Source organism: Neophocaena asiaeorientalis, unplaced genomic scaffold (genome assembly GCF_003031525.2).
Source record: "Neophocaena asiaeorientalis asiaeorientalis breed wild unplaced genomic scaffold, Neophocaena_asiaeorientalis_V1.1 scaffold64, whole genome shotgun sequence".
In the NCBI taxonomy this organism is placed as follows: Eukaryota; Metazoa; Chordata; class Mammalia; order Artiodactyla; family Phocoenidae; genus Neophocaena; species Neophocaena asiaeorientalis.
Window position 1 is genome coordinate 2,245,143 of NW_020185334.1, and position 26,156 is coordinate 2,271,298.

The 26,156-nt window shown below is 36.6% G+C and overlaps 1 protein-coding gene across 1 annotated transcript in view; it reads left to right on the forward strand.

The window, feature by feature from the left end:
• ESF1 (ESF1 nucleolar pre-rRNA processing protein) overlaps positions 1-26,156 on the forward strand; it is a 58,359-nt gene that overhangs the window by 23,863 nt on the left and 8,340 nt on the right. Inside the window, exons 10-11 of the mRNA XM_024735443.1 lie at positions 19,993-20,114; positions 22,633-22,720. Of these exons, the coding sequence (XP_024591211.1) occupies positions 19,993-20,114; positions 22,633-22,720 (210 nt within the window). The remainder of the gene's footprint in view (positions 1-19,992; positions 20,115-22,632; positions 22,721-26,156) is intronic.

Below are 26,156 nucleotides of genomic sequence, written 5' to 3' on the forward strand. Positions count from 1 at the left end.
ATAAACGTCTGTGCATGTGAGAACTTGTAGAGACCACAAGGAGAAGCTAATGCTGGCAGTCAGACTCACTCATCAGTTAGTAACGTGACTTCCTCACTCACATAGCCGCTTTACATATGCTATGGATCAACCTGTGGTTCTCTCACAAGCTGTTAAAACTACCAGTGTCCAAGCCTCAAATTTAAAATCTCAGATGCCAAACATCTAGAATGTTATAAATAATCTATAGCTTTTTCCATATTTTAAATTATTTTCGTAGGCTAGCTTCCCAGAAATGGAATTACTAGGAAAGGACACGGACACTTTTTGTGTCTTGAGATTACTGCCAAATTGCTTTCCAAAAGGGTTGTACCGGTTTTTAATGCCTTCAACAATGATGAAAGTGCCAGTTTCATGGAATTATCATCAACATTCGCTATGTAATTTTTACTCTTAGATGAATGAAGGAAAGTTGATATTTTGCTATATAATGCATTTTTTAAAGTCTTTAACCATAGTATTTTTGAAGGCCCCGTATGGGGTATTATTACCCTGTGAATCTTTGGTATGGATGTGCACACAAGTGCGTGCGTGCATTTTCTTTGTGTATGTAAATGTAAAGGGTCTTTTATATACTAGACATGTTAAGTGAGAAAAATGAACTACTCTTTCAGGATCTCAGTTTACTTATGTGGAAAGTGGGACTAATAATACCTTTCTTGCTTAATTTGAGATATTATAGAGTACTTTGTAAGCTACACAGTACTATTCCTGTCACACGTGTATTTTGTTGAATTTGTGTCTTAAGAAATGTATGTTCCCAGTAACAATTACCCTGAACCGCAGGACTTTTTTGATGTTATACTTCAGTAAACCACAGAGGGTCAGTATGAGATTATAGTATATCATGCATCAGTTTTTCTGTGGCTTGAATTTCCAAAATATTAAACTGCATAAAAATAAGTACTCTTAATAATCACTAACAGTTGCTGCACTTGGCGTGGCTTGAAAGAAATTTTAGTTTAGACTGTTTAAACTTCCTATCTTTTCACGTTGGATTATACAGTGTAGTAACATTAGGAGTTTAATTCTTCGAGGGTAAGTGTTAAGGGAGGCAGATAACAGGTACATGGGTGTAACAACTGGAGTGAACTACTCTTTCTCTTGATGTTTTAGTTTCTCATGTAGGTGTGATAATACAGCGTTATTAATTGAGATTATAAATGATTAAAAATGTTGAATTTTAAGATTTTTAAGGAACGTTGTAATTCATTGTTTTGATGTGGAGTAACATTGCCCATCTCAATGTGTTGCTAATAAGGTATCCTGCCTGACTCATTTTGATGAGTAGAGAAAGTGACACATGTAATTAGCATATTGAGACTTTATCGATGAATGTGCTTCATTAGGGAATTTGTAATATACATATAAATAAAGCATAATGAGTTTTATCTCATATATTAAATAACCTCCCCTAATAATTTATGTGATAATAATTTTTTGTTGTAGATACTGCAAGCCGTGTATTTTAATCTTTGAAATTTCATCCAGAATATGAACAGATAATGACATGTTTCTTTGTCTATAATCTTAAAGGAAATTAGATATGATAAAAGTCCTCTTTTTCTTAGTTATCTCCTGATTAATAGACACAGGTGAAAAGGATGTCTGGTCTTTTTTCTACTCATCGTCCTGCAGTGCCTGAACTTTCCTTCAAATATTGAGCATATGCTAAGAACCATTCTAGACACCATGTGAGCAAAACATACAAATCCTTGACCTCATAAAGCTTATATTTCTGGTTAAGGGGAGACAGATAAGTCTTTAGTAAGAAAGATATTTGAGCAGAGACTAAAGGAAGTGGAGGTCGGGGGTGAGCCATGCAGAGGAGATTGTGCGAGCAGAGGGGATAGCAAGTGAGTGGCCTTGAAGCTGTGGCTTATCTAGTGTGTTTGAGGAGCAGCACAGAGAACAGTGTGACCACAGTGAGTGAGTGAAGGAGAGAATAATGGATGATGTCAGAGAGGTAATGGGGCCAGATCATGAGGGTCTTGCAGACCATTTTAAGGGCTTGAACATCTCTGAGTGAGATGAGAAACCATTGGAGTATTTAAGCTGAGGAGCAATAAGATCTGACTTGGTATTTTTCCAGTTTTATTGACATATAATTGACATATGTTACTATATACGATTAAGGTGTACAGCATAATAGTTTGACTTACATATATTGTAAAATGATTACTGCAGTACGTTTAGTTAGCATCCATCATCCCATAGATACAATAAAAAGAGGAGCTGACTTATTTTTAACAGGACCAATCTGGCTGCTCTACTTGAGAGTAGATTAAAGTGGCAGGGAGGGACAAAATTGGGGAGATCAGTCAAGAGGCTATTGTAATAATCCTGAGATAATAAAGATTGTGGGTTGGACAGGTTTTCAAGGGAACTTCAGAAACTCTCTTCGTCACATGTAAGATGCCTATTATATATTGAAATAGACGTGCCAAGGAGATAGTTGGATATCCAGTTTAAAGTTCAGGGAAGAGGTCAAGACTGGAGATATAAATTAGAGAATCTTCATTGTACAGATCTCTGTAAGTAAAGAGCACCAATGGAGTGATTGTAGGTAGAAAAGAAAAGAGGTTCAAAAATTGATCACTTGGAGTACTCCAGCATTTAGAGGTTGAGGAGAGTTGAGCAGGGACCATCCAGAGGTAGCTGGGAAGAAGCTACCTGAAGCAAAGGAGGAAATTCAGGGTTGTGGGGTATCCAGGTGCCCAAGTGAAGAATGCATTTCAGTGAGAAGATGGGTCAGTAAAATACAGACTAAGAAAAACCATGGAATTTAGCAATGTAGAGACCATTGAAGAGTTTTGGTAGAATGGGGAGGATTAGCTTAATGGGGTTAGGAGAGAATGAGGAGTGTGGAATTGGAGACAGTTAGGAGAGACAACTCCTTTTTCTAAAATATTTGACGATTAGGAAGTTGCAGGCATCATCACACTTCATCCTTAAAAAAATACTTCGACACGTAACTTCCAAACACAAAAACATTCTTCTACATAAGCATGACACTATTATCACACTAAGGGAATTTAATATCGTTAAAATAGTAGTCAAATTTCTCACTCATTCCAGTAATATTCTTTACAGTGTTTTTTCCTAATCCAGGATCAGTCAGTTTTAAAGTGTCTACAGTAGTTGACTTATAGAATACCCACAATATGGATTTGTCTGATTGTTTCCTCACAATTCAGCTGAAAAGTTTTTGGCAAGAATTTTCCATGAATGATGTTGTATACTTCCCATTGCTTCACATCAGGAGGCACATAATGTCAGTTTGTCCCATTTTTTGTGCTGTTAACTTTGCTCACTCAGTTAAGGTGGTGTCCTACTGATTTTTCCATCATAAAGCTCCACTTTTTCTTTTGTAACTGATAGGTAATTTGTGCAGTGTGTGAATATCCCGTTCCCCAACATTTTACTTGGTGATGTTATAGATTTTTATAGATTTATAGATCCTTGCTTGAATCAGTTATTATATTGTTAGTTGCAAAATATTGATTTTCTGTTTCTGTCATTTCTTCTACATTTGTTAGTTAGCATTCTAACTTATGCTAGTAGAACTCCCTCTAGAAACTGGAAGGGAAAGTGAGATCAAGAGAGCATTTTTCTTTAATATGAGAGGAAATAGCAGCATGCTATATTACTTCTGGGAGTGATCCACAGACAGGAAAAAATGATGCAGAGAACTACATTCTAAAGTAGGCAAAAGGAGTTGGAATGTTTTTGCTCGAGTGGAGGAACTGGCCTTTGGTAGATGTGCATGGACATTTCATCCATTGTAACAAGAGAGAAGGGAAGGAATATGGTCACAGAGGGTAATGAGTAGAAATGGTGGTGGGAGCTTGTGGTACACTTCTATTTGCTTATATTTTTCTAGTGAAATGGGAAGTAAAGTCACCAGCTGAGAGTAGGGATGAGGTGGGGAGGGGGCAATTGTAATGATGGACCGTAGTATCTATGTTGGGTTAGGAGGGAAATGAGGGTATATTGGGGTGACGGATGGGGGAAAGGTCAGAGGATTGATGGACTGTAGGTCCCTGTGAGACAAAAGAATTGTTAGCCTTGGGGTACTAGAGAGAATAAAATGGAAGGATTGGAGCTAGTGGTTGAGGAGTAGGATACTTGAAATTAAGATTATGGTGTGTTTGCAGTTTGGGTAATGACAGTTCTAGTTATGGGGGGAGTTTCTGAGATTACAGGGAGTATGGAATAATAGTCAGTGAACTGTGAGGCACAGGGTGTTGGAACAGTCATCTGTGTGGACATTGGAATCACCAAGAATTATGACAGGGCTAGAATTGGAGAGAGTGGCAGTGAGCCAAAGCTTAGCTGTTCAAGAAGTGAGGGGTGTGACTATAGTCATTAGATCTCTGCAGTAACGGGGGAGTAGGTGGTGTAGTCTGATAACATGTTACTAAAAGTTGGGGACTTTAGGAGGAAGACCAGCCAGTGGACTGGAGTTGGCAGTGAGTAGCAAGATGGACAGACTGTGGGAGAAAAAAATTCACCACCTAGAAGAGGTGCAGGAGAAACAGTGTCCTCAGAGAAGAACCAGGTTTCAATGAGACTCACATTAGCAAGGGAATGAATAAAGAGGATTTTGTTAATAACTATTAGTGACTGATTATGATGGACTAAGGTGTAGAAATGTTCTTTTTGGGGAAGGGTGGGAATGGGAATATTCAGCATATTTTTAGGAGAAGGGATGATTTGGAAGTTGTGGACTTCTTGTGACAGAATTAAATAGAGATAAAGGATATAATGAGATGAATACTGACCTCTTAAAACTGTACTAGTGGTGAGACTGTCAGTGTCTGGGCAGATCTTGTCGGAAACACCCAGAGCTGTGGGATTCTTAGTCTTTTGAAGGAGACATGGAAGGCAGAGAAGAAGGAAGGACTCCTTGCTGTCTCACCTTGCAAGAGGAGTCTTTCTTGACTCCCACGCACGGAGGCGAGAGGTGGGGTCGCAGCTCCTCCTCCCTCTACTTACTCTTTCCTCCACGCTTCACAGCTGTAGTTCTGTTTTATTCTGGTATCTGACCTTTATCCTTTGTACTTCCTTTTTCCCCATCTTTATTCCATCTCCGTTTCTCTATTCAGTGACCCAATGGGAAGCTTAAACACAGAGACATTAATGACCTGTATCTGTGGCTATTGTGTTATTCATTCTTTATTTAGAAATAAAATGTTTTGAATCAGTTGGGCATTCATTTTGCTAGGCAGCCCGGTTTCAAACATGTTAATTTTCAGACATCTCAAAACCTGTTCACTATTTAATTTCGGCTATATCTCTTATTTCCATTTATTGCCAGTGTATCCATTATTTGAAATATAGTCGCAAAACTGTTTTTTGGTCAGAACTTTTAAAATAACCAGATGTTTAAAATTTTGAGTTCAGTGTAGAGGAGAGCATTAAATGAAAAACTAAAATAAGCTAAAAAGAATTTGCAGTTTGCTTCATGTTTTGGTGATGGGGAGGAAACCAGTTTGCAGTGCACTGTCGTAACTTGTGCACAGCTAATACACAGCTTGAGTTTTAAAACTTAGGTGTCCATTCCTTCCTTAAATCTTCCAGTTAACAGGTTGACTGTAAGGGCCTTGTACGGTACTAAGCTGAAACTTTCACTGTGCCGCCCCCCAAAAAAGAAAAATTAAATCATTTGTGGAATGTGTAATAAAAATGAGAAGCAACTAGGGTTATCTAAAAACAGTGGTAGCTAGCACATTTTCTCCATAGAGTTGCCAGTAAGTTTCTCAGAAGTTACTGGATTATTTTAACAATAATTTTCTCTGTTAGTATTAAGATTTAATTTTTTTAAGTTTTCCAAGAAGCTTTAAAAAAAAAGATCTAAAGCAAAACTGAAGATATTTTTATAATAGTAGTAGTTTCAGAAAGTGCTAAAAATTCCCATACCTTTTGAAGTTTTAGGTTAATTGGTCTGCTGTTTTAGGATCCCGATTAAATACGTAAATCAATAAGTGCTTCTGGCTGCCAGCATCTAGGCTGATTCTCTTAATGTGGTCCTTTCCCTCTCTGCCCGTGTGTCATGTCAGTTGTACTGTTTGCATCTGTAGCTACTATTTCCAGACAGTAGTACTTTTTTTGACTTTGCATTAGATTTACAATCTGCCCAAAATCGGTTCAAGACCAGAGAGTGTGTTTCATGTATTGTTTTCCCGCAGCCCACAGCTATGGTGATTTGTTTGAAGTTGTGAATTCTTTGGTCTTTAAAGCAGAGCTTTTGCCTATTCTATTCGAGCTTGTCCCACGTCATCATTCTATATACTGACTGCCTGGCTAGCACACTGTCATTTTTCACACATATGTTCCATGTGTTATTTTGACAGAATTCACTCAGACTACTTTCAGCAGTTTCATTATTGCTGTTCTTTTTTTTCTAAGATTGAAAAGTCATATAACCTTGTACTACTTTAACACATTTGGTTTTTTCCCCAATTTTTTTGTGATAAAATGTACATAACATAAACTTTACCATCTTAACTATGTTCAAGTGTGTAGTGCAGTGGTATTAAGAACATTCATACTGTTGTACAGCCATCACAACCATCCATCTCCATATGCATTTTCATCTTTATAAAACTGAATCTCTATATCCATTAAACAAGTCTTCATTGCCCCTCCCCCAGCCCCTGGCAACCACCATTCTACTTTCTGTCTCTCTGATTTTGGCTACTCTAAGTATCTCATATAAATGGAATCATACATACAGTATTTGTCTTTTTGTCACTGACTTATTTCAGTTAGCAGAATGTCCTCAAGGTTCATCTGTGTTGTAGTATCCTTCTTAAGGCTGAGTGATATTCCATGGTATGTATGTGTATATATATATGTATATATGCCGCATTTTGCTTATCCAATTCATCCATTGATGGACACTTGAGTTGCTTCCATGTTTTAGCTATTACACATTCATTTTTATCCATTATCTTCTACAGGCACATGTAGTTGATTATACTCCCATTTTGCATTCACCTTTTTTGTTTCATTTCTCATACTTATTTTTACATGTTTCTAAATAATCTTTTAATCATAATGCCTGCATCACATTCCATTGTGTATCTAATTTATGTTTTAGGCTCTTTCTAATGTTTTGCTATTATGGAGGACATAATAACCTTATATTGAATTTTCTTAGGGATAAATTCCTATGGGTAGAACATCTTCATGCCTCTTATTTATCTTGAAACAGTTCTGTTAATTCATGGTGCTAATAACTAAGGAGCTTCTTACTTTTTAATTGATGAAGGCTCCTCAGAAATGCTGATAAAATACACAAAATCAAATCTAGTTTCTACAGTTGGCTCAAGGTTTGAAGCCACATAAAGGAAAAGGCATAAGTACTTTCTATAGATCTTTGGTTTGATATAAAACTTAATCCCACTTTGGGACCATATGCCATGTTCCTGCGCTCTGAAAGATTTGCCAGCCTTTCTTAGTGCCCTTTTGGTTAGACCATTGTAGACAACTGCTCACTGACTATAATGCAATGATAATTTAAAACTTTGAGGTCCAAGGTAAAGCTGGTAAAAATATTGTGGATTGAACTGGTAGCTAAGCAGGTTGAATCTGCAGGTATCGTGTGGGAGGGGCTCTGTATTATTTTCAATACACAGTGACACTGTTTGCCTGATGTAATCTACTAGGGGAAGAGAGTGTACAAGTACTTTCCCCACTCTCATGATAATCTTCATTGAGGGTGGGGGATAGTTCTCATCAAATGAGCTATCAAGAGATAGCCTTAGCTCAATCTACTCATTCAGTGACGTGGAGAACTTTTATCTATAAAATTATTTGACATAAACTTGAAAATCTGATCCTATGTATGTCAAAAGATGAGTGCCAATAATTTGACTTGGGCGGGTTCCCTTGTTGTTTGGAATGATACGCGTCAGTGGTAAATTGAAGCATGCATTTTGAAGGCATAAGAATTGGCTTGCATAAATTAGGGATATCTGTCTGCCTTGGACTTCACCAAGCTTTTCCTAAGCATTGTCACCTTAGATTGTCATAAATTATATTTCATGTTAGGTTTCCGTTGCTGCTTCTTTCTGTGGAAACATAGATTTAAAAATATTTTTTAAGTAATTTATTTGGATTCATAATTTCGAACCAGAAGCAGACTTCTCAGGGTATGGGAACAGTTTGGTCCACAGCCAGGATCACACGTGTGACAATGTCTAAGAAGCCTGTCTTCTGATTAATAAGCTGCTCTGAAGGTCTTAAAAAAAAAAAAAAAAGCCAACAGAAGGCTTTGCGTATTTGCTGTTGAACACTGCAGGCTTCTAGGCATACGTGTTGTTAGTTGGTATTCCAAGATTCTGATATCTTTTTGGACCCAAAGAATGTTTGACCCATCATGGATTACTTTAGTAGATTTCTGTCAACAGAGAATCCCTAAGAATAGAAACAGTGCTAGCTTATAAAACAAGCCATGGATATATTGAAGTCCTAATTTTCAGTGTTACTTTCATTCTCTATTAATTCTCATTCTGTAACTTTTCAGTGTTGCAGTGGAGGACACTGCCAATGAAATAAACTCTGAGTTAATTACAAATACTAGAAAAGGAGTAAATCTTAAATGGTACTCTACTTCAGAGATCCCCAACTAGCATACCACCTGTGGATTACAGATTTCCCCAGGTATTGATCCCTTTAGCCTTTAGACCAACTAGAGCCCCCAGCTTTGTTTCCTTCTCTGGTAGCCTCCTCCATTTACTCCAGTGTGCTGTGCAAGCATTATTTTTTATATCTGTCATAATAGGAAAAACGTTGGGAAGACACTGCTTTCCTAATAGTTATTTGGGAAGTCTTTTTAGCAGTAGTCAGAATTACAGTTTACTTATATAAACTCAGCCCAGTATATGTGGAAGAAAATACTTAGATTGCAGCAAGAAAAATCTAGCTTAAGAGGTCGTTAAATATTGAAATGCTAGGGAGGTTGAAGTGCTTCTCATTTCTTTTCATTTTTATTAAAGAAAGATTTTTTTTGTTTAATTAATTTAGAAATGACATTTCGGTTGTACTGCAGCCTCAAAATGCCCTTATGTTAATAGCTTCTGTAGTCAGAACCTCTTCCAGGGAGGAAAACAATTAGACACCCCTAAGTCTCAAGCCATCAATTTACAGGTGGATTTTCCAAAAACAGTGTATAGATCGGGACTGTCTTACAATGAAGTTTGGGATAGCATTAGTAGTTTACTGTGATCATGGAAAGAGCATAGAGGGCTTGTGTCAGAAAATCTGAGTTTAGGTACCTACTGTTCTGATGGGGATTAAATGACTAAAGGCAGTGAAACCTAGTTTAGCACACAGTTGTCAAAGACTGAACATTTACTACCCTTTTTTTTTTTAAACAACTTTATTGTGGGAAAGTAGAGCCTAGATACAAAAGTAAACTCTATGTATGTATACAGTTTAAAGGAAAAGAATAAAATGAACATCTGTGCACCCAGCTTAAGAAAGAACATTACCAACATATGCGGTCGCCTGTGAGACTCCTCTCTTACACCCTCTTCCTTTCTCTATCAGAAGAAACTATGAAACTGCATTCCATATTAATCATCCCCCTTTTCTATACAATAGTTTTACCACCTATGCATGTATCCCTAAACAGCCTATATTTAGTTTTGTTAATTTTGAAGTTTATAAAAGCATCCTCTGTGTATTCTTCTGTCAGTTTCTTTTTGCTGTTAACGTTCTGTTTTTCAGAGTTATTCATAATCCATATGTGAAGACATGGTCCGTTAATTTTCACTGTTACATAGAATTCCATTATAGATATATCATAGTATATTTGTTCTATTGCCGGTTATTGTGGTGTTTTGCTATTATAAACAATGTCTTTGTGAATATTCTTGGACTTGTCACCTAGGTATATATTGAATTTCTTGGATATGTGTAGAATTTCTTGGTTGTAGAACATGCTCATGATTACCTTAACTAGGTCGTGCCAAAATGTTTTCCCAGGTGCTTGTACCATTTTACTCTAACCAGTAGTGTGAGTTCCCATAGCTCTTTATCCTCACCATTAATTTATATTGTCAGGTGATTTTTTGCCAATTGAGTATGTAAGTAATGGTATCTCATTATGGTTTCAATTTGTGTATTACTCTCAAATATTTGTTGAGTTCCTGCTCTGTGTGCCAGACTCTTCTCTGATAGCACTGAACAAAACAGACAAAGATCCAGGCCTTTGTGGGGTCTTACATTTTAGTGTGTATACATTGGGGGAGAGGGGATGAAGGGAATTGGTAAACAAATAAATAGGTAAAATAATCAGATGTTGATTAAGGGCTATAGAAACAAAAGGATAAAACCTGGATGGGGAACAGGAAGTTCATGGGTAGGAGTGGGTAGCCATTTAAAAAGGGCAGTAAGGGAAGGCTTCATTGAGAAAATGACATTTGTACAAAGAGCTAATGGGAAAGACATTGCACCCTGTGTGTTATCCTGGGAAAGAACATTTCAGGCAGAGGAAGCAATAAATGCAAAAAGCCCTGAGGGGAAAGCATTTCTGATTTGTTCAGGAATAATGAGGCAGAATGAGCCAGGGAGTGGACAGTAATAGAAGGTGAGGGCAGAGAGGTGCCCAAGTCACAAAAAGGGTTTTGTAGACCTCTGGATGGACTTTAACTTTTACTTGAAATGCAGTGGGAAATGGAAGTGATATGACCTAACTTACGTTTTTAAAGGATTGCTCAGGCATTTGCCTAATTACTAATGAAAAGAATATTTTTTTTCCTGCTTTCTTATCTGTGAAATACCTGTTCATGTCTTTTGACCATTTTTTATGTAGTGTTCTTTGTCTGTGTTTTAGTGATTCATAGGAGTTCTTCCTCTGTTTGGAGTTCTTCCTATATTTTGGGCTTGTCTTTTATCAGCCATATATTTTGCACATAGCTTTTCCTAGTTTGTGACTTTCCTTTTTACTCTCTTCAGAGTGTCTTTTGAAGAACAAAAATGGTATAGTCAAGTTTATTAAACTTGTCCTTTTATTCTTACGTACCTCTAGTTCACATAAGTGTATTCATTATAATCTCTGGATTAAGACACTCTTTCATCATTGGTCCAACATGACCTTCTTTTATTTATTTATTTTTAGTAAAAAGTAAACCCACTATAAAAGCTAGAGTTGTGCGACAACTTAAATTTATCCGTCTGATCTCTCCTGCTTCCCCATAACTAAGAATGACCATCATCCAGATTTCAGTATTCACTCCTTTGCTTTCCGTTGTATATATTTTCATCTAATTTATAAGTATTTCTGAAAAGTCTGGATGCACAAAAAGGAATGAAGTACTGATACATGCTATAAAGTGGATGAACCTTGAAAATATTATGCTAAGTGAAAGAAGCCAATCACAAAATGCCACATATTTTATATGAAATATGCAGAACACACAATAGAGACAAGAAATGGATTAGTGGTTGGAGGGTGGGGGGGTGTCAGAGTGTCCTTCAGGGGAGAGAGATAGGGTTTCTTTTTGAGAAGAAGAAAATGTTCTAAAATTGACTCTGGTGATGGTTGCATATATCTGTGAATGTACTAAAAAACATTGAATTTTATTCTTTAAATGGGTGAATTGTATGGTATATGAACTATATCTCATTAAAGCTCTTAACTTTGTTAACATTGATGGGAGATGGGTTTGTATCATTTGGGACTGATTTTTGACTTTTAAGTCCTTGATTCATCAGGAGTTGATTTTTATTTTTTTTTGGTATGATATAAGGTAGGAATCCAATTTCAACTTCTTCTACATGGCAGATGTTTTTTAGCCTCTTCCATTTATTGAATAATCTTTCCTTTCTCCCAGCAATCAGACATGTCACCTCTGTCAGGTACCAATATTTCAAAACTGTGTGGATCTATTGGTTGGTTCTCTGTTTTATTGGTCAGTAAGTTACTCTGCCTAACCCTGGACCTGTAACACACTTCCTAGAACTGGATAAAGAGCACTAATGACCCACACACCCACCCCCTCCCTTAGGCCAGTTGGTGTGAGCGCTCTGTGAAGAAACCAAACGCTGCTGCCACCACCACCAGCAGCACCAACAAACACTTGAAACTGCCACCTTGTGCAGTATCTTCAGGGGAGAGCCAGGCTTCAGTTAGAGTAAGAAGATGAAGAAAATGTTGAGATAAAATAATTGAGTTTTTACTGATGATGTACTGTGAATTCCAGGGAATTTAGTGGTAGAGAATTGAAGGGGGTGGGAGATAGTGACAGAGAGAGTAGATGTATAGTTAACTTCTGAGGATTAGAACATGGAAGATTAGGGGGAACCTGATGATTAGGAGCTTTTGGTGGTGACTAAGATGAATAAGGGATAAAAGTCACAGAGAGATTATTCCTGCTGGGTTCAAGATTTTGGTGGTAGGCTGAATGTTGAGGATTAGGGAGGGAAGGGTATCTGCTGTTGCCATGGATGCACCGAGCTGGTCACCTCTTGATCCTTTTCTGGGGAGGGGCAAATTTACTGTGAACTCAGGGCTTCCCCTTGAGCCCTATTGATATGAGTTTACAGGTAAGGAAGCCTGTGTAACTAAAGAATACACTTCCTTAATTCCAGGGCCCAGGGGCCCATTTCTGAACCCTGTCAGGAAAGGGTTGGCCTTATTCCACAGTGCTGTCTTTTATCCCTGGCTTTTAAAATACTTCAGTGTTATAGAGTTTCACTATGATATATGTAGGTAATTTTTTGCTTGGTACCTTTATTCTTGCTTAGAATTAATTGGATACCCAGAATCCTGAAGATTAGTAACTTTCCATTCATTTTAAAATTCTGAGAACTTCTCATCCATTTTCTCTTAAAATATTACCTTTTCCTCATCTCTATTTTCTCCTTCTGGGAATCCCATTTGATATGTGTGGTACCTTCTCATTCTGTATCTAACTCATAGTTTCCATACCTTTGAATCTGTGCAGCATGCTGGGTAATTTCTTCAGTTCTGTCTTTAAGTTCATTAATCTTTTCTTTACCTCTGCTGTGTAACTTGGTTGACTTTATAATTTCAGTTATGTTTTTCATTTCTGGAACGTTTTTTTCTTCCCCAAATCTGTCTCATACCTTTGATAATCTTTTAATTTCTTTTGTTTTTTTTAAATGTGCTGATTTTATATTCTGTTTCTGCTAATTCCAAAATCTATAGTCCTTATAGGTCTGACTTATTTGGTTTCAGCTTACTCTGGTTCATATTGAATTTTGATTGTGATCTAATTGTTCTTGGATCTTTCTTTACCTATGGGAATTCTCAGAGGCCTGAGTCAAAAAAATACTTCTTTTAGAGAGTACTTGTGAGGTACCTAAGGGCACTTCCAATCCTGGACCTATTGAAACCAAATTTTTGGATTAGGGTGTTTGGGGCCACACAAATAGTGTGAATTCTAGCCACAAACCCATGGATTTGTGGACTTGTGGTTATAAATTCTCTGGGGGGAAAATGTGTTTTTACTTCCCTTGTTCTGCCCATGGCCAAAGCCCAAACAGGCATGTATCCCTTCTAAATTGTTGGAGGAGGAGCAGCATCTACTAAAGGATCCTGGCTTCATGGTAGTGGTCTCTGGGACCTGCCATCATGATCGGGCTCCAAACTTTGCCTCCTGCCTCCTGCCTCCTTGGCTAACAGCCCATTAAAACCCAAGATCCATGCTAGACCAGAGCAGATTAGTGCATGTCCCCAACGAAAATTCCCTACTTCAGAGCTAGTATAACATTTCTGTTTGAGCTTTCTTATTTTGACTAAATTCCAAAAAATTGCCTTCATTTCCTTACGTCTTACCCATTCATTAAAGTTTTCATTTTTCTGCCTTGTCTATAAACATTATGTATAAAAAATAACAATAGAACAAGTTGTTCTTCAGTCTTCTTTGCCACAAATTAAAGAGCAGAATAGTTTCATCAGACTTGGCCAGAATTTTACTTTGGTATTAAGGACAGCTTGCTATTACATACATTGTGATCACAAACTACTTGAAAGGCAAAGAAAACATACAAATAAAGTACAGACAAATACAGGAAACAATAACTCCCTAATGAAGCCCAAATGTCTTGTATTTGAAGTCAGCTTTTTAAGAACATTTGATTCTAAGAAGCAGGGACAGGTTGATTCACAGTAAGATGAATATACTTGCAAATGGAAGACATCATTCTACAGGAGAGTAAAAGGAGATTCAGAAGAGGTTAGAGAATGATAAGCTCAAATTCAAGGCGAATACAAAACAGTTGCTACCCACTGAAACAGCTTTTAAACAAAGAACAACAACAAAAAGCATTAACATTTCTTCATTTAGTACATACTTTGAGAGTGTCTCCTGTGGATACCTCATTGACTGTTTTAGGAGAAAGAGAATTAAATGCTATATGAGAAGCCATTCCCAGTCTAAGTAGCTTACCTATACTACCCTTTTATCCTTATTATATTTATTATAGCTGTCTGTATTGTTTCCATATAGTAGATATAACAGTATTCTAACAATATTAATTGCATACAAGGAGCATTTGTTGGCTCTGAATTTTGCTATTTACTATTATTCCCAAGGCTAGTTGTTATTTTACTTTTTAATTTCATGAACTGTTGCTCCCTGTCTGTAAGGTTGGGAACAAACTTGACTCATGTATCCTTTCAGTTGCACTTCCATTCATTCAGCAGACATTTATTCAGCATGTGCTGTGTACTTGGCCCTCCACTAGCCATAGGGTTACCTTTGTGGAGGGAAAAAAAGCAAGCCGTGGCCTCTACTGTCATGGAGTCTGCAACCTAGTAAGGGTGATAACCATTAATAATAGTTAAAAAAAATAATCACACAAACATAAAATTGCAGCTGTGATAAATAGTGCAGAATAAAAGAACATGGTACTGTAAGAGTTTAGGAGAGAGGGATTTACAGAAGTTCGAATTATGAACCAAAGTCTGAACAATGTTCTAAACAAATCTTGAACCAAGTTCGAAACACTTAAAATCTTCATCTTTCTCATTACAAAGATTGATAGTTTTGCTATCTGATATGCTTTAAGGATAAGTAAATGTCTCCTTCCCTCTCCCCACACCATTGGGGAAAACTGACTAGTTTGAAAGGGTGCCTTTTATGTCAGTGTTCCTCAGGGCATGGTTACACACAGAGTGAATTCCAAGTTGGGAGTTCAGTTGGCGATGGTAGTTAGTTACATTTTAAAGGGTACTTTTGGGATTGAGTGTTAACATGGTCTCATTTAAATATACAACATACATAAATAAAGACTGAGCCATAAGTGTTCGTAAGTATTCTCAGTGGATCCTAAGTTCTCACATAAAGTGTTCGTAAGTATTCTCAATGGATCCTAAGTTCTCACATACATAAAAAAGTGCCAGTTTCAGCCTATTCAGAAATCTTAAAACATGTATTTTGTTTTTATAAACAAAACCAACCATAGTACCTAGTTGAGTTATTTTAAGTTATTCATGTCCTGTCCCTTGAAGACTTTTCAAAATTTCGAATGAGCAAGTTCAGAAGAAATGTATATTCTTACTTTAGTGGATTTTGAAAGGATATTTAAAAGAATTTTTGTGTGTATGCAAACTGCCAAAATAAGTCTGAATGAATTGCGCTTAAGTTGTTATTGTTATAATTCAGTCATCTGTGCTCATGGTTGGTTTTAAAAGAATTTTTCACCCCTTATTTGTAGGGTTATTGATGTTATTTTTAACTAATTCGGCAGTCCTTGCCTATATGCTTAAATTTTTAAAAAACAAACGCACAAAACTAGACATTTATAATGAAGTTGTTTTACAGTCACGTAGTAGCTGCTCTCAAATGAAGCTAAAAGTGTCTGAAGAATGTTCTTGTGCATATGCCAGGAAGCTTCTGGAATGGGCATATTTTTAAGAATTTAGAACATAAACAGCTGTGATCCGTGGCAGGAGATTTAAATGACCTCATGATGACAGCAAGAACAAAGCATTTTTAAGTTATCATGGTGGTGTGTTAATTCATTGCAATGTGTTTGTCATTCTACTATTTTGGTGTATTAAGTGAGAGCCAGGCAAAAAATTACAGACTGTATTTAACTGAAGATACTATTTCTTTATTGTTGTAAACAAACTAAATACCAGAAAAATATTTCCCAAGAAGGATATTTCATGAATTATTTAGAGCCATAGGTCCTAAAAAAAAAAAAAAAAAAAAAAAAAAATGCATGAACCACTTTGGGATAAAGGCCATTTATTTAGATCCTAAAGTTTTGATTCATTTTCTGTTGGAGAGACTATGTTCCAAACATGAAAGATCAAACAGTTGGCTTGAAATAAGAATTCCTCCTTCAAGACAGATCAATTAAGTGCTTATTAAGTACTTACTATGTGTCTGGCACTATGCTAAATATTATGCAATACAAAAGAAGGTGACTTCAGCTGCCTTTGTTCTAGTTGGAAAAAAAGGCATACTCAGTTGAAACTTCTAAACTAAAAAAAGACATTATTATAATCAAGTACCAAACAAAAATAATACATAATTTATGTGATACAAATAATGAAATAGCCCTTCTCTTCAGAAATGACTTCTAATGCTTAAAGAACAAGAAAGGGAGAATTGTTTCCAATCACCTGTCCTGAAACAGATCTATATCACCTTTTGGTTCCCTCAGAAACAACCTGTGGTATCTTGAACTAATGGTGACTGAAGTTTGACTCAGTATCTTTTTCCTACTGTAACTGAGCATGACCCTATGGGGCCTTCCTAAGACAGACCCCTCCCCCATGTCCTCTGCTTTAGCTCCTCTCTGAAGTACGCAGATAACAGTATATAATGCACATTTCCTGAGTTGTTTTATAGATGTTAAAACCCCCACCAAATGGAAGAAATTAACTATTTGATGACCATGAGCACATAGCCCCCAGACCTACTGGTGCCTAAGGATTGATAATGTTAATGCCTATGACAGTACCCCATTACCTCACCATCAACCAATCAGAGAATTGTACACGAGCTGATCACATACCCTGGGATTCCTCTCGCTCACCTTGCCTTTAAAAATGCTTTGCTGAAACCCATTGGGGAGTTCAAGCTTTTTGAGCATTAGCTACCCTGGACTCCTTGTTTGGCGCCTGCAATAAATGCTGCACCTTCCTTCACAAAAAAATGAGGGAAGGGAAGGGAAGGGGAGGGGAGGAAAAAGGGAAGGAAAGAAATGACTTCTAATCATTGTCTAGGACAGTGGTTCTCAACTAGGGGTGATTTTGCTCCGTAGAGGACATTTGGCAATTCTGGAGAGATTTTTTTATTTTCATAACTGGGGGCTACTGGCAGCTAGTGTGGATAGGCCAGATATATTGCTTAACATTCTGTAATGCACAGTCCTTCACAACAAAGAATTATCTGGTCCAAAATGACAGTTGTACTGAAATGAGAAACCCTGGTGTAGAACCTACAAATGTAAGTGATAAGTTTTGAAATAGTGGGAAATGGACTCCCGTCTTCTCCTAGACCTCTGTTGCCCTGGTAATGCTGTTTGCCTGAGGCCATTTGGATCCTTACATAGAAATGAGCATTGAGGATTTATAAACTTTTGAACATTGTATGCAAGTTTTTCCAGTACAGTGTTTGAGAGAGAGATTATTACTTTTTAAATTATTTATTTATTTATTTGGCTGCACTGGGTCTTAGTTGCAGCATGCGGGATCTAGTTCCCTGACCAGGGATCAAACCCTGGCCCCCTGCACTGGGAGCGTGGGATCTTAACCACTGGACCACCAGGGAAGTCCCAGAGATTCCATAGTTTTTATCAAATTCTAAAGGTATCCATATTCCCCAAAAATGTCAAGACCCAGTCACATGTGGAGTAGTTCATAGAGATTGAGACACATTAAACCAATGTTCTAGTCACCTAAAAGAAACAGTAACACCTTTCTTAGCATCATGCCGAGATAGAAGTAGAGTTTAAGTTTCAAGGATTAAAATTAACCAGAGAATACATTTTGGCAGGGGGAAAAAACACTCTAAATATATTACTTAATTTAGTATTTTGGAGTAATAAAATCTTTCTTAATGTATGAGGAAATTAGAATACCTTAAGGATTATTATTTAAACATCATATTTAATAACACAATACTGTGCATTTAGAATTTGAGACTGGACTGTGTGCTGACCCACAGGCATAATATATAAATTGTTTTATTTTGCTGTTCGAACTCAACTTGTTTTGTCAGGATTTGCTTCTTTCTCCCAAATGAGGATCCAAGTTTACATTTCCTAAGGTGCTATGTATCTGTTGATTCAGTCAGAGATCTGGATATGTTTTATACAGTTCACATTTCTCCTGAAAACTGTTTAGTAAGGTGATTGTGTTTTTCTTATAAGAAACGTTTTTGAGTTGAGAGTTGTGTTTCTGATTTGGCATCCCGTAAATCAGAGAGTATCCCATAAATCAGGCATACCAGCAGTATGTCATGAAAACAAATCTACATAACCTTGAGTATGCATATACCTTAATACTTTTCTAACTTACAGAAATTTAGAGATTAAGTCTTGGCTTAAGAGCCAAAGAGGGGACCTTATAGATCATCTGTTCCAGCTGTTTCTGCTATTCTTTGGGGCTCAGGACCCAAAGCACCACTTTTAGTTGTTTTGGACTTCTACCAAATATTTTCTTTTAGGAGAAAAAAGGTGTATGCGGGAGGAGGGAGTTGCATGCTTCTGATCCAGACTAACCTCATTTTGCAGATAAGGAACCTGAGGCCCAAAACTTTAGATTTTATTCGTGGGCTATACGTTTCTTTATTTTATATCAAACCAGCATTTCACATGTATCTGGTAATAGTATAGAGGACAGTTAGGAGTTAAAATTGTAGCTGTATGGCTTCCTAGTTGTGTGTTCTTAGGCAAGTTGCTGAACGTTCTCAGTCTCAGTATACTCATCAGGGGAAAGGGGAATTATTATATCCTTAGGATGGTTTTCACTTTCTTAGAATTTAGAATGTATCTGGAAAGATAATCTGGGTTGACCTTGTCTCTAGATTCATTCCATTAATTTTTTAATGGATTTTGTGTCCTCTAAATGTTAAAACTCCCTCTCCCCAAACCCAACCATGACCTCCCCAAAACACTACAAAGTAAAACAAACATCTGTATTATCAAAGGGGATAACACAGTGGTCACGTTTCCTTTACTTTGACAGTAATGAGGTCTTCATGAACTGATAGATCAGCCTTGGGGCCTCTTCTTTCTTCTCACCCCACTCTAGTTATTTCATAAGCCACCTAGACACATGAATCAGGAACTGCAGAATATAATGAACAAGGACCTTGAGAGATAACTACAAGATCGAATAACATCATTGAAAGAACTTAAACATACAGGGTGGAATCTGAACTTGATACTCCTTTTGATCTTAAAGATGTGGATTCACAGAGTGAGTTCTTAGAGGAGAAATTACAGGAATTCTTTCTTCCTGGGGCATTTCAACAGGGATTGCCTTACTAATCAATTTTTGTTAGTCACTTGTAGTTTCCAGGGAATACAGTCTTTTACTTGGGCAAAGAAGCAAGTAGAAATAATTATGTTAAAGACCACTTACCTTTTGTTACCCAAGATTAATTAGTAGTCATATCCTGAGAAGATTTTGTTCCAGAATTTTTCTTAGTGTCTCAAGCAATTCAATTAAGTACAGAGAAATGAATTTTGAGCTTAAATAAAGGAGTTTTCTTTAGTAGCTTGACCATATATTTATTTGCTGAGTTGGTTTGTTCATTTCAGTTTGGTTAGGTTTATTGTCATTTGTTGTTGGGAAATAGCTTTGATATAGATTGATACTACATTACTCTGTGACATTGTAGTGTTGCATTTTATCTTGTTACTCTAGTAAATGCATGTAAATTACCTTTTTTGGTAAATTACATTTTTCAGTGAATGAAGCTTTTAAACTAACCTATCTGTGTTTTCTCTTAGGCCTTAAAGAAAGTGCAGAAGAGATGGTCAAAAACAAATTGGAAGGAAAGGATAAACTGACCCCATGGGAACAATTTTTAGAGAAGAAGAAAGAGAAAAAAAGACTGAAAAAGAAACAAAAGGTATCAGTGATAATCATGACTGAATAATTCCGAATAATTATTGAGCAACCACTAAGTATCAGAAGGTACCAGGTGCTTGGCATCTAGTATCTCATAATGTGACCACTCACTGCGGTGGGTGAAGTGTTTTCTGCAAGGCTACATAATGATACACGAAGCCTGTATCATTTAACCTAACTGCCTTGCTCTAATATTTTACATTTATGTGCTACCTAAATAACTGCATAGTTTAGTCGATTTCTAGATGTAAGACAGTTTGATTCTATTCTGTGTTTTTGAGGAAGAGAGGTACATACAGACATTTTTACTTGAGGATGTATACATAGAGAAATTTTCAACATGAATGAAATTTTTTCTTTGTATTTCCATTTCTCAAGCTGCGTTTTTCACTTTTCAGTATTATTTTATTGTATAGATATTTTAACATCATATTGTCATTAGATCCCTTTATCAGGGATATTTTCTCTGTGCTAATACGTTGTCTGTGAAAAATCTGATTTGACTCCTATCATTCAGGGATAACATCTTTCCAGAGTTAGAGTCCTTAGTAATAGCAGAGACCACTTAGGGTTTTTGCCAATAAGAATACTCTATCTTGTCAACGAAATGCAGCATTCTAGCAATGCATTTATTGTCTTAAGATGGTATCACTAATCACAGAATTTTACAACTTTTAGGAATCTTAAATGATTAGTTTTAGTCCAACCCTGACGTTTTATAGTTGTAGAAAATTAAGTGATTCGTCTGAGGATACACAGCTTGTTAATGGCCAAGCTGAGACCAGAAACCAGATCTCTTGCTCCAGTGCTCTTGCTACTGTATTGTGTTGTTTCTCTCCGTATGATGTAAGCTTGTGCTTTTGGTACAAGAGCTGCAATATTGAAAGAGGGCTACAAAATTGAATGATGCAATGGAGTGAGTTTTGAACTCCTGTTATACTCAGTGTTTTTGGAAATGGATAGTAAAATGAGGAAATGAGGTAAGAGCCCTGCCCCCATTGATATGCTGCCTCTCTCAGGCAGTAAAATATCTTTTAAGTGGAATAATTCCACAAGTTATTAAGCCATCAGTTTATTGGAAGACTTACAAATGAGTCTTTATGGGGTCAATAAAGTAGTCATTCTTTTCTGAGATCTTTAGCAGCTATTGTCTTTGATTTTCATTTGGTGCTTTGAGATTATCTTCTGCTTTAACGCTTTCCCTTCATTGGGCTTAGACTGGACTCATTTTATCAATAATATTAAAAATACATCAGTTGAGTGCCCAGTTTGTTCTAGACTCAGCTCTATACTGGACTTGGTGATTCCAGCAGATCTCTTCCACCTGCCCAGGTTCTTCACATATAGAAGAGTTTCAAGACTTCAAGTTAAAAATACTTTTTCCCCTTTTCCTCTTCATGACTTCAATTTGATATTGAGAAATTATTACTAAAGAAATGAATATGTTTATACGCCATAGTTGATATACTATAATTTAGATCTAAAAAACAGTTTTAAAAAATGTGAATAAATATGTGGTTAGCTATATAAGTATTTCATAATCTTTGTTAGAAACATCATATTACTGATGAATCGGTTATAATAGTTTGTGAAAAAGTTCTTAGATGCCCTTGTTCTTAAAAGGATAGTAATATCAAAATGAATATTCTTTAGAGCTCGGTGGGTCTTCTTCAGCATGTAGGATGATGTTTAGCAATGTGCATTCTAAATGTTTTTGTTGAAACGACTCATGTTTTAGATTCCTGGGGATAAACTCAATCTGGTTAGTCTGATCTCAGTTTGCATATGTTCTGTGTATTTTATAGACTTGATTTTTAAAATTTAAATATACTAATTTAGTAAACTGTTCAGATTTGATTAGGGAAAATGTAACCAACAGATGTGCTTAAAAATAGCACAGAAGTTTTCATGAGTGGATTATAGATAAAACAAGGTAATTGTTGAAGTTGGGTGATGAGAACAGTAAGTTCATTATCATTTTCTTTAAATAACCAGCAGATGAATTGCTTTAATGATTTAAAAGATAACCCACAATGCAGTACTTCAAGCTATTGATAATCACTGCCATTTCTTAGTTTCGTGAGAGATGAGGCAGGCCACCTCTCTTCACTGATCACCCATCTCAAAGTATTCTTCTCCTTGAATGTCTGTATTTTTTTTTTGTCTCTTTGGCACTTCCTATCTTGAATTACTATTACCATTACTATATATATGTCTGTTTATGTGTCTATAACTTCTTTTAATAGATTGTAAAATTTTTGAAGACAAAAACCATGTATCTGATAACTTTCATTTCTCTCAAAAACCCTACATAGTTCCTGCATTTATTAAGTATTCCATAAGTATTTGTTGAACAAACAAAAGAGTTACTCAGGAGTTATTTTATAAACTGATCCATTTAAAAAACTATTTTAATTTTAGATTGAACTGCTTGATTTAAAAGAAGTACGGTTTTTCTTGACGCTTGTATATTTTGGTCCTTATAATAAACTGTATGTATTTTTATATTCAACTTTAAGGCTCTTGCTGAAGAGGCCAGTGAAGATGAAGTTCCCTCTGATGTTGATATGAATGACCCATACTTTGCCGAAGAAGCTAAAAAAATAGGTAAGCCAGACCATATTTGTAGTTTTCACTTGGAATCTAAAGTCCACCTGTGTGTGCCTATTCACACATACTCTTTTTCCTTCTGATAAACACTTTGTTTCACTAAAAAATAAAATTCCTAGAATTTGTATAGCTCCCTAGTGGCTTATAAGCAAGTTTGTCCTATGGGATGTAACCATTGATCGGATTAGGAGGGGTCAGCATGCCCCCTGTACATACAAGAAATAATTTCATTATAGGAAACTTTGGGTAATATGATTAATTTAACAGTTTACTGGAGATGCCTTTCTGGGAAATATCCTTATAGACAGGTTGACTATAAAAGGATGGGGAAAAAAAGGAAGTCATATTTTTGAGTGCTTTCACTGCTTTATTATAACACATCCATTCTACGTCTCTCTTTGCACAGACTATGAAGAATTGAAAGCATGGAATAAATTTGTTTATATATTTGTGGATATGTGTATAATTTTTTTTAATTTTTACATGATTTACATGTGTGAAACAGGGTTTCATTCATAGTATGAAAGCTTTTCAGCTCAAATAGACAAAAGCATCTATGTTTCATTTTATCCCCTTTTCATTTATTCTGCTTCATTATTAGCTTCATGGTAGCTGAAAGCCAGCTTCCTCCCCTTTTTCCTTGAATCCCTAAACTATCAGGTATCTGATTTCCTGTATCCAGGGAGCTTTGTTTCCATTGCGCATGCACCAGTCATTCTTTCCTGAATGCTTTCATTCTTACCTTTTTGGTATGTATAAATTGTGTGTGTGTATAAAAGTGTGTGGCAAGGTTCAGGCCATACTTGGACAAGTCAGTGCAGGACCACTATAAGCATTTTCCATTTGTTCTCATGCATTTTGCTTCCCCCTGCTCTGCATACCACACACATGAACCCCAAAGGCTTGTTGCTGGAGCAACTCCAAGCTGGCATTGTAAAGAGAAGGATTTTATGAAGTTTCCCTGCTTCTTGTTCCTTGTGACTAGTGGGCCAGAATAGTTCTCAACAGGAAAGTCAAAATTGCTCAGAATTATTTCTTGGTTGTTATAGCCTTTTATCACTGACATTCTATTGATGAAAAGGAGATCAAGATGAATAAAGTCTATTATAGGATGTGAGATTCTTAGGAATTGGAAAGGGAAATGGAAACTTAGCATATTCTGCTTTTTATCATACCTGAGCAGTCATTTCTAGAAGATGATGGATTTTAGCCTTATCCTCCGATTTCAGGAAACCAAGTTTATAACAGAGAAATGCAAAGCATTATAGTTTCCTTGTTCTCATTCCAAAGTGCTTCATTTGGCATGTGAAATCTGGTCAAACTGCAGAACTCGGGGTAGGATTCAAAGAGTAAGTTAAATAGCTTGGTGGCTTGGGTAGCTTGTTTCTTGGAATCAGCACATTTAAATTGTGAATAGTTTTCCCTAAAGTTAGTATCCAAAGTTCCAAGGGAAAATGCAGATTACGTTTGCTTGCTTTCGATATACTTTTGATTTCAGCATACTTTCTAGGAATAATTATTTATATCTGGGCTTAAGTTTTCTTATAAGGAAAAAGAAAAACAAAAGAGTGAATTTTTTTTTTTTAGATAAAGTTAGGACTAAAAAATGGTATCTTGACATGTTTATTCATTCTATCAATAAATATTTTTGAGTGCCTACCAGGTGCCAAGCACTCTGCTAGACTAGAGATGCAGCACTAATAATACAAGCTAAGTTACATCCTTTAAGTAGATTATAGTTTTAGGGAAGACATGCTAAACAGGTAAACAAATAAGAATATTATGCAAATATGATCACTGTTTTAAAGGAACTAATAAATAGGGTAATACAGAGCATATAATTGGGAGGAAGAAGGAGAGTAGCTTTCTTTATATAGGGTCAGCAAAGCAAGCTTCTCTGAGATGGTGACGTTTGAGCTGAGACCTGCAGAATGAGAAGGAGTCAGGCAGAGAGAGTTGGGGGAAGAGCATTGCAAATGAGGGGAAAATGGGTAGAACAGCTATGAGGTGAGAAAGAACTGGTGTCAGAGAAATGGAAAGATACCAGTGTGGCTGGAGCATGGTTAGAGGGGCAGTTTGGTATAAGGCCAGGCTGGGACACAGAATTGACCCTGCAGGGCCTTGTGTCACGGCGACAAATTTGGATTTTACTCTACTGACAGTGGGAAACCGGTGAAGGGTCTTAAAGCAAGGATGTGACGTGATGTGGTATGCATTTTAACATACTACTGTGGGTCCTGCAAAGAGAACAGATTGAAGAAAGGCATTGGTGAGAGCTGAGAGACCAGGCTTTTGTAGAGGTCTAGAGGTGATGGTTGGTCTAGACAGCACGACGGTAATGGAATTGGAAGGAGAAAAGTAAATGGGATTCTAGATATATTTTGGAGGTAGACTTGCCGATCTTTTTATTTGGATAAGGAAGGCATTTAGCATAACTCCTAGATTCCGACTTAGGAATCGGTAGCCTCTAAATAGTATTTCAAACCATGGAACAAGGGGTAGAAAGCATTGGTAAGAGAGGGAGGTGCAGGTTTGGGCTCTGAAGTCAGGAGGCTGCGTAAGGTACTCTGTCCTCCTGGAGAAGGTACTACCTGGAAGGTAGGGGGAAAGTTTATGAAACAGAAGGAACCGCCATGAAATAGGAGGAAAAGCATTAGTGTTTGGAAGGGTGTATAGTTCAGTTCCATGGTTGAGCAGGACAGAGACATTTTAAGCCAGGATACCTTTGCCCTAGGCAATCCCAGAGCTAAACTTACACGCTCTTCAAAATATGGAGAAATTGAGTTCAGTTACTGATGCCAGACCTGGTGTTTGGCTCGGGTTAGGAGCCAATATGAGTACTAGAAATCTTTTCTAATTTTTCCTTTTAAGTTTTTACCCCCTACACTGTAAATTTGCTATAATTTTTCTATTTTTTTAAAACTGCAAACTCAATATTAGATGAGAGTTTTGAAAATGTATTTCTAGAATGAGTTAAAAGTTATTTTTTCTTGTAGAAATGAAGTATTGGAAAAATTTGCTTAGTGCTAATTGCATAAACTGTTTGATAAGATTTTGTTTTTGAAGAAGTAGGAGTGAAATAAAGTACATCACATGTTAAATATACCCTATTAGAATGTATCCTTTGTCTTGACAACTTTAGATATTTGATAAACCACCATGAAAATCTAATAATAAGGCACACACATTTGATTCATTCAGCCAGTATGCTGGGTGCTTACAGTATACTGCTCATATGTAGTTTTACAGTTTACAAATGCTCTTATATGCATTCTGTCCTCTAATCCAAACTTTAGCCCACTTTATAGAGGAGTGAACTGAAAACGTGGTTGAATTGCACAGGGGCCAGTTGTAGATGATAGAACCTGAATCCTAATGGCTCCCTTTTACTTTTTGTAACTCTACAAGTGCGTTGTGTAAAGACCAAAGCCAG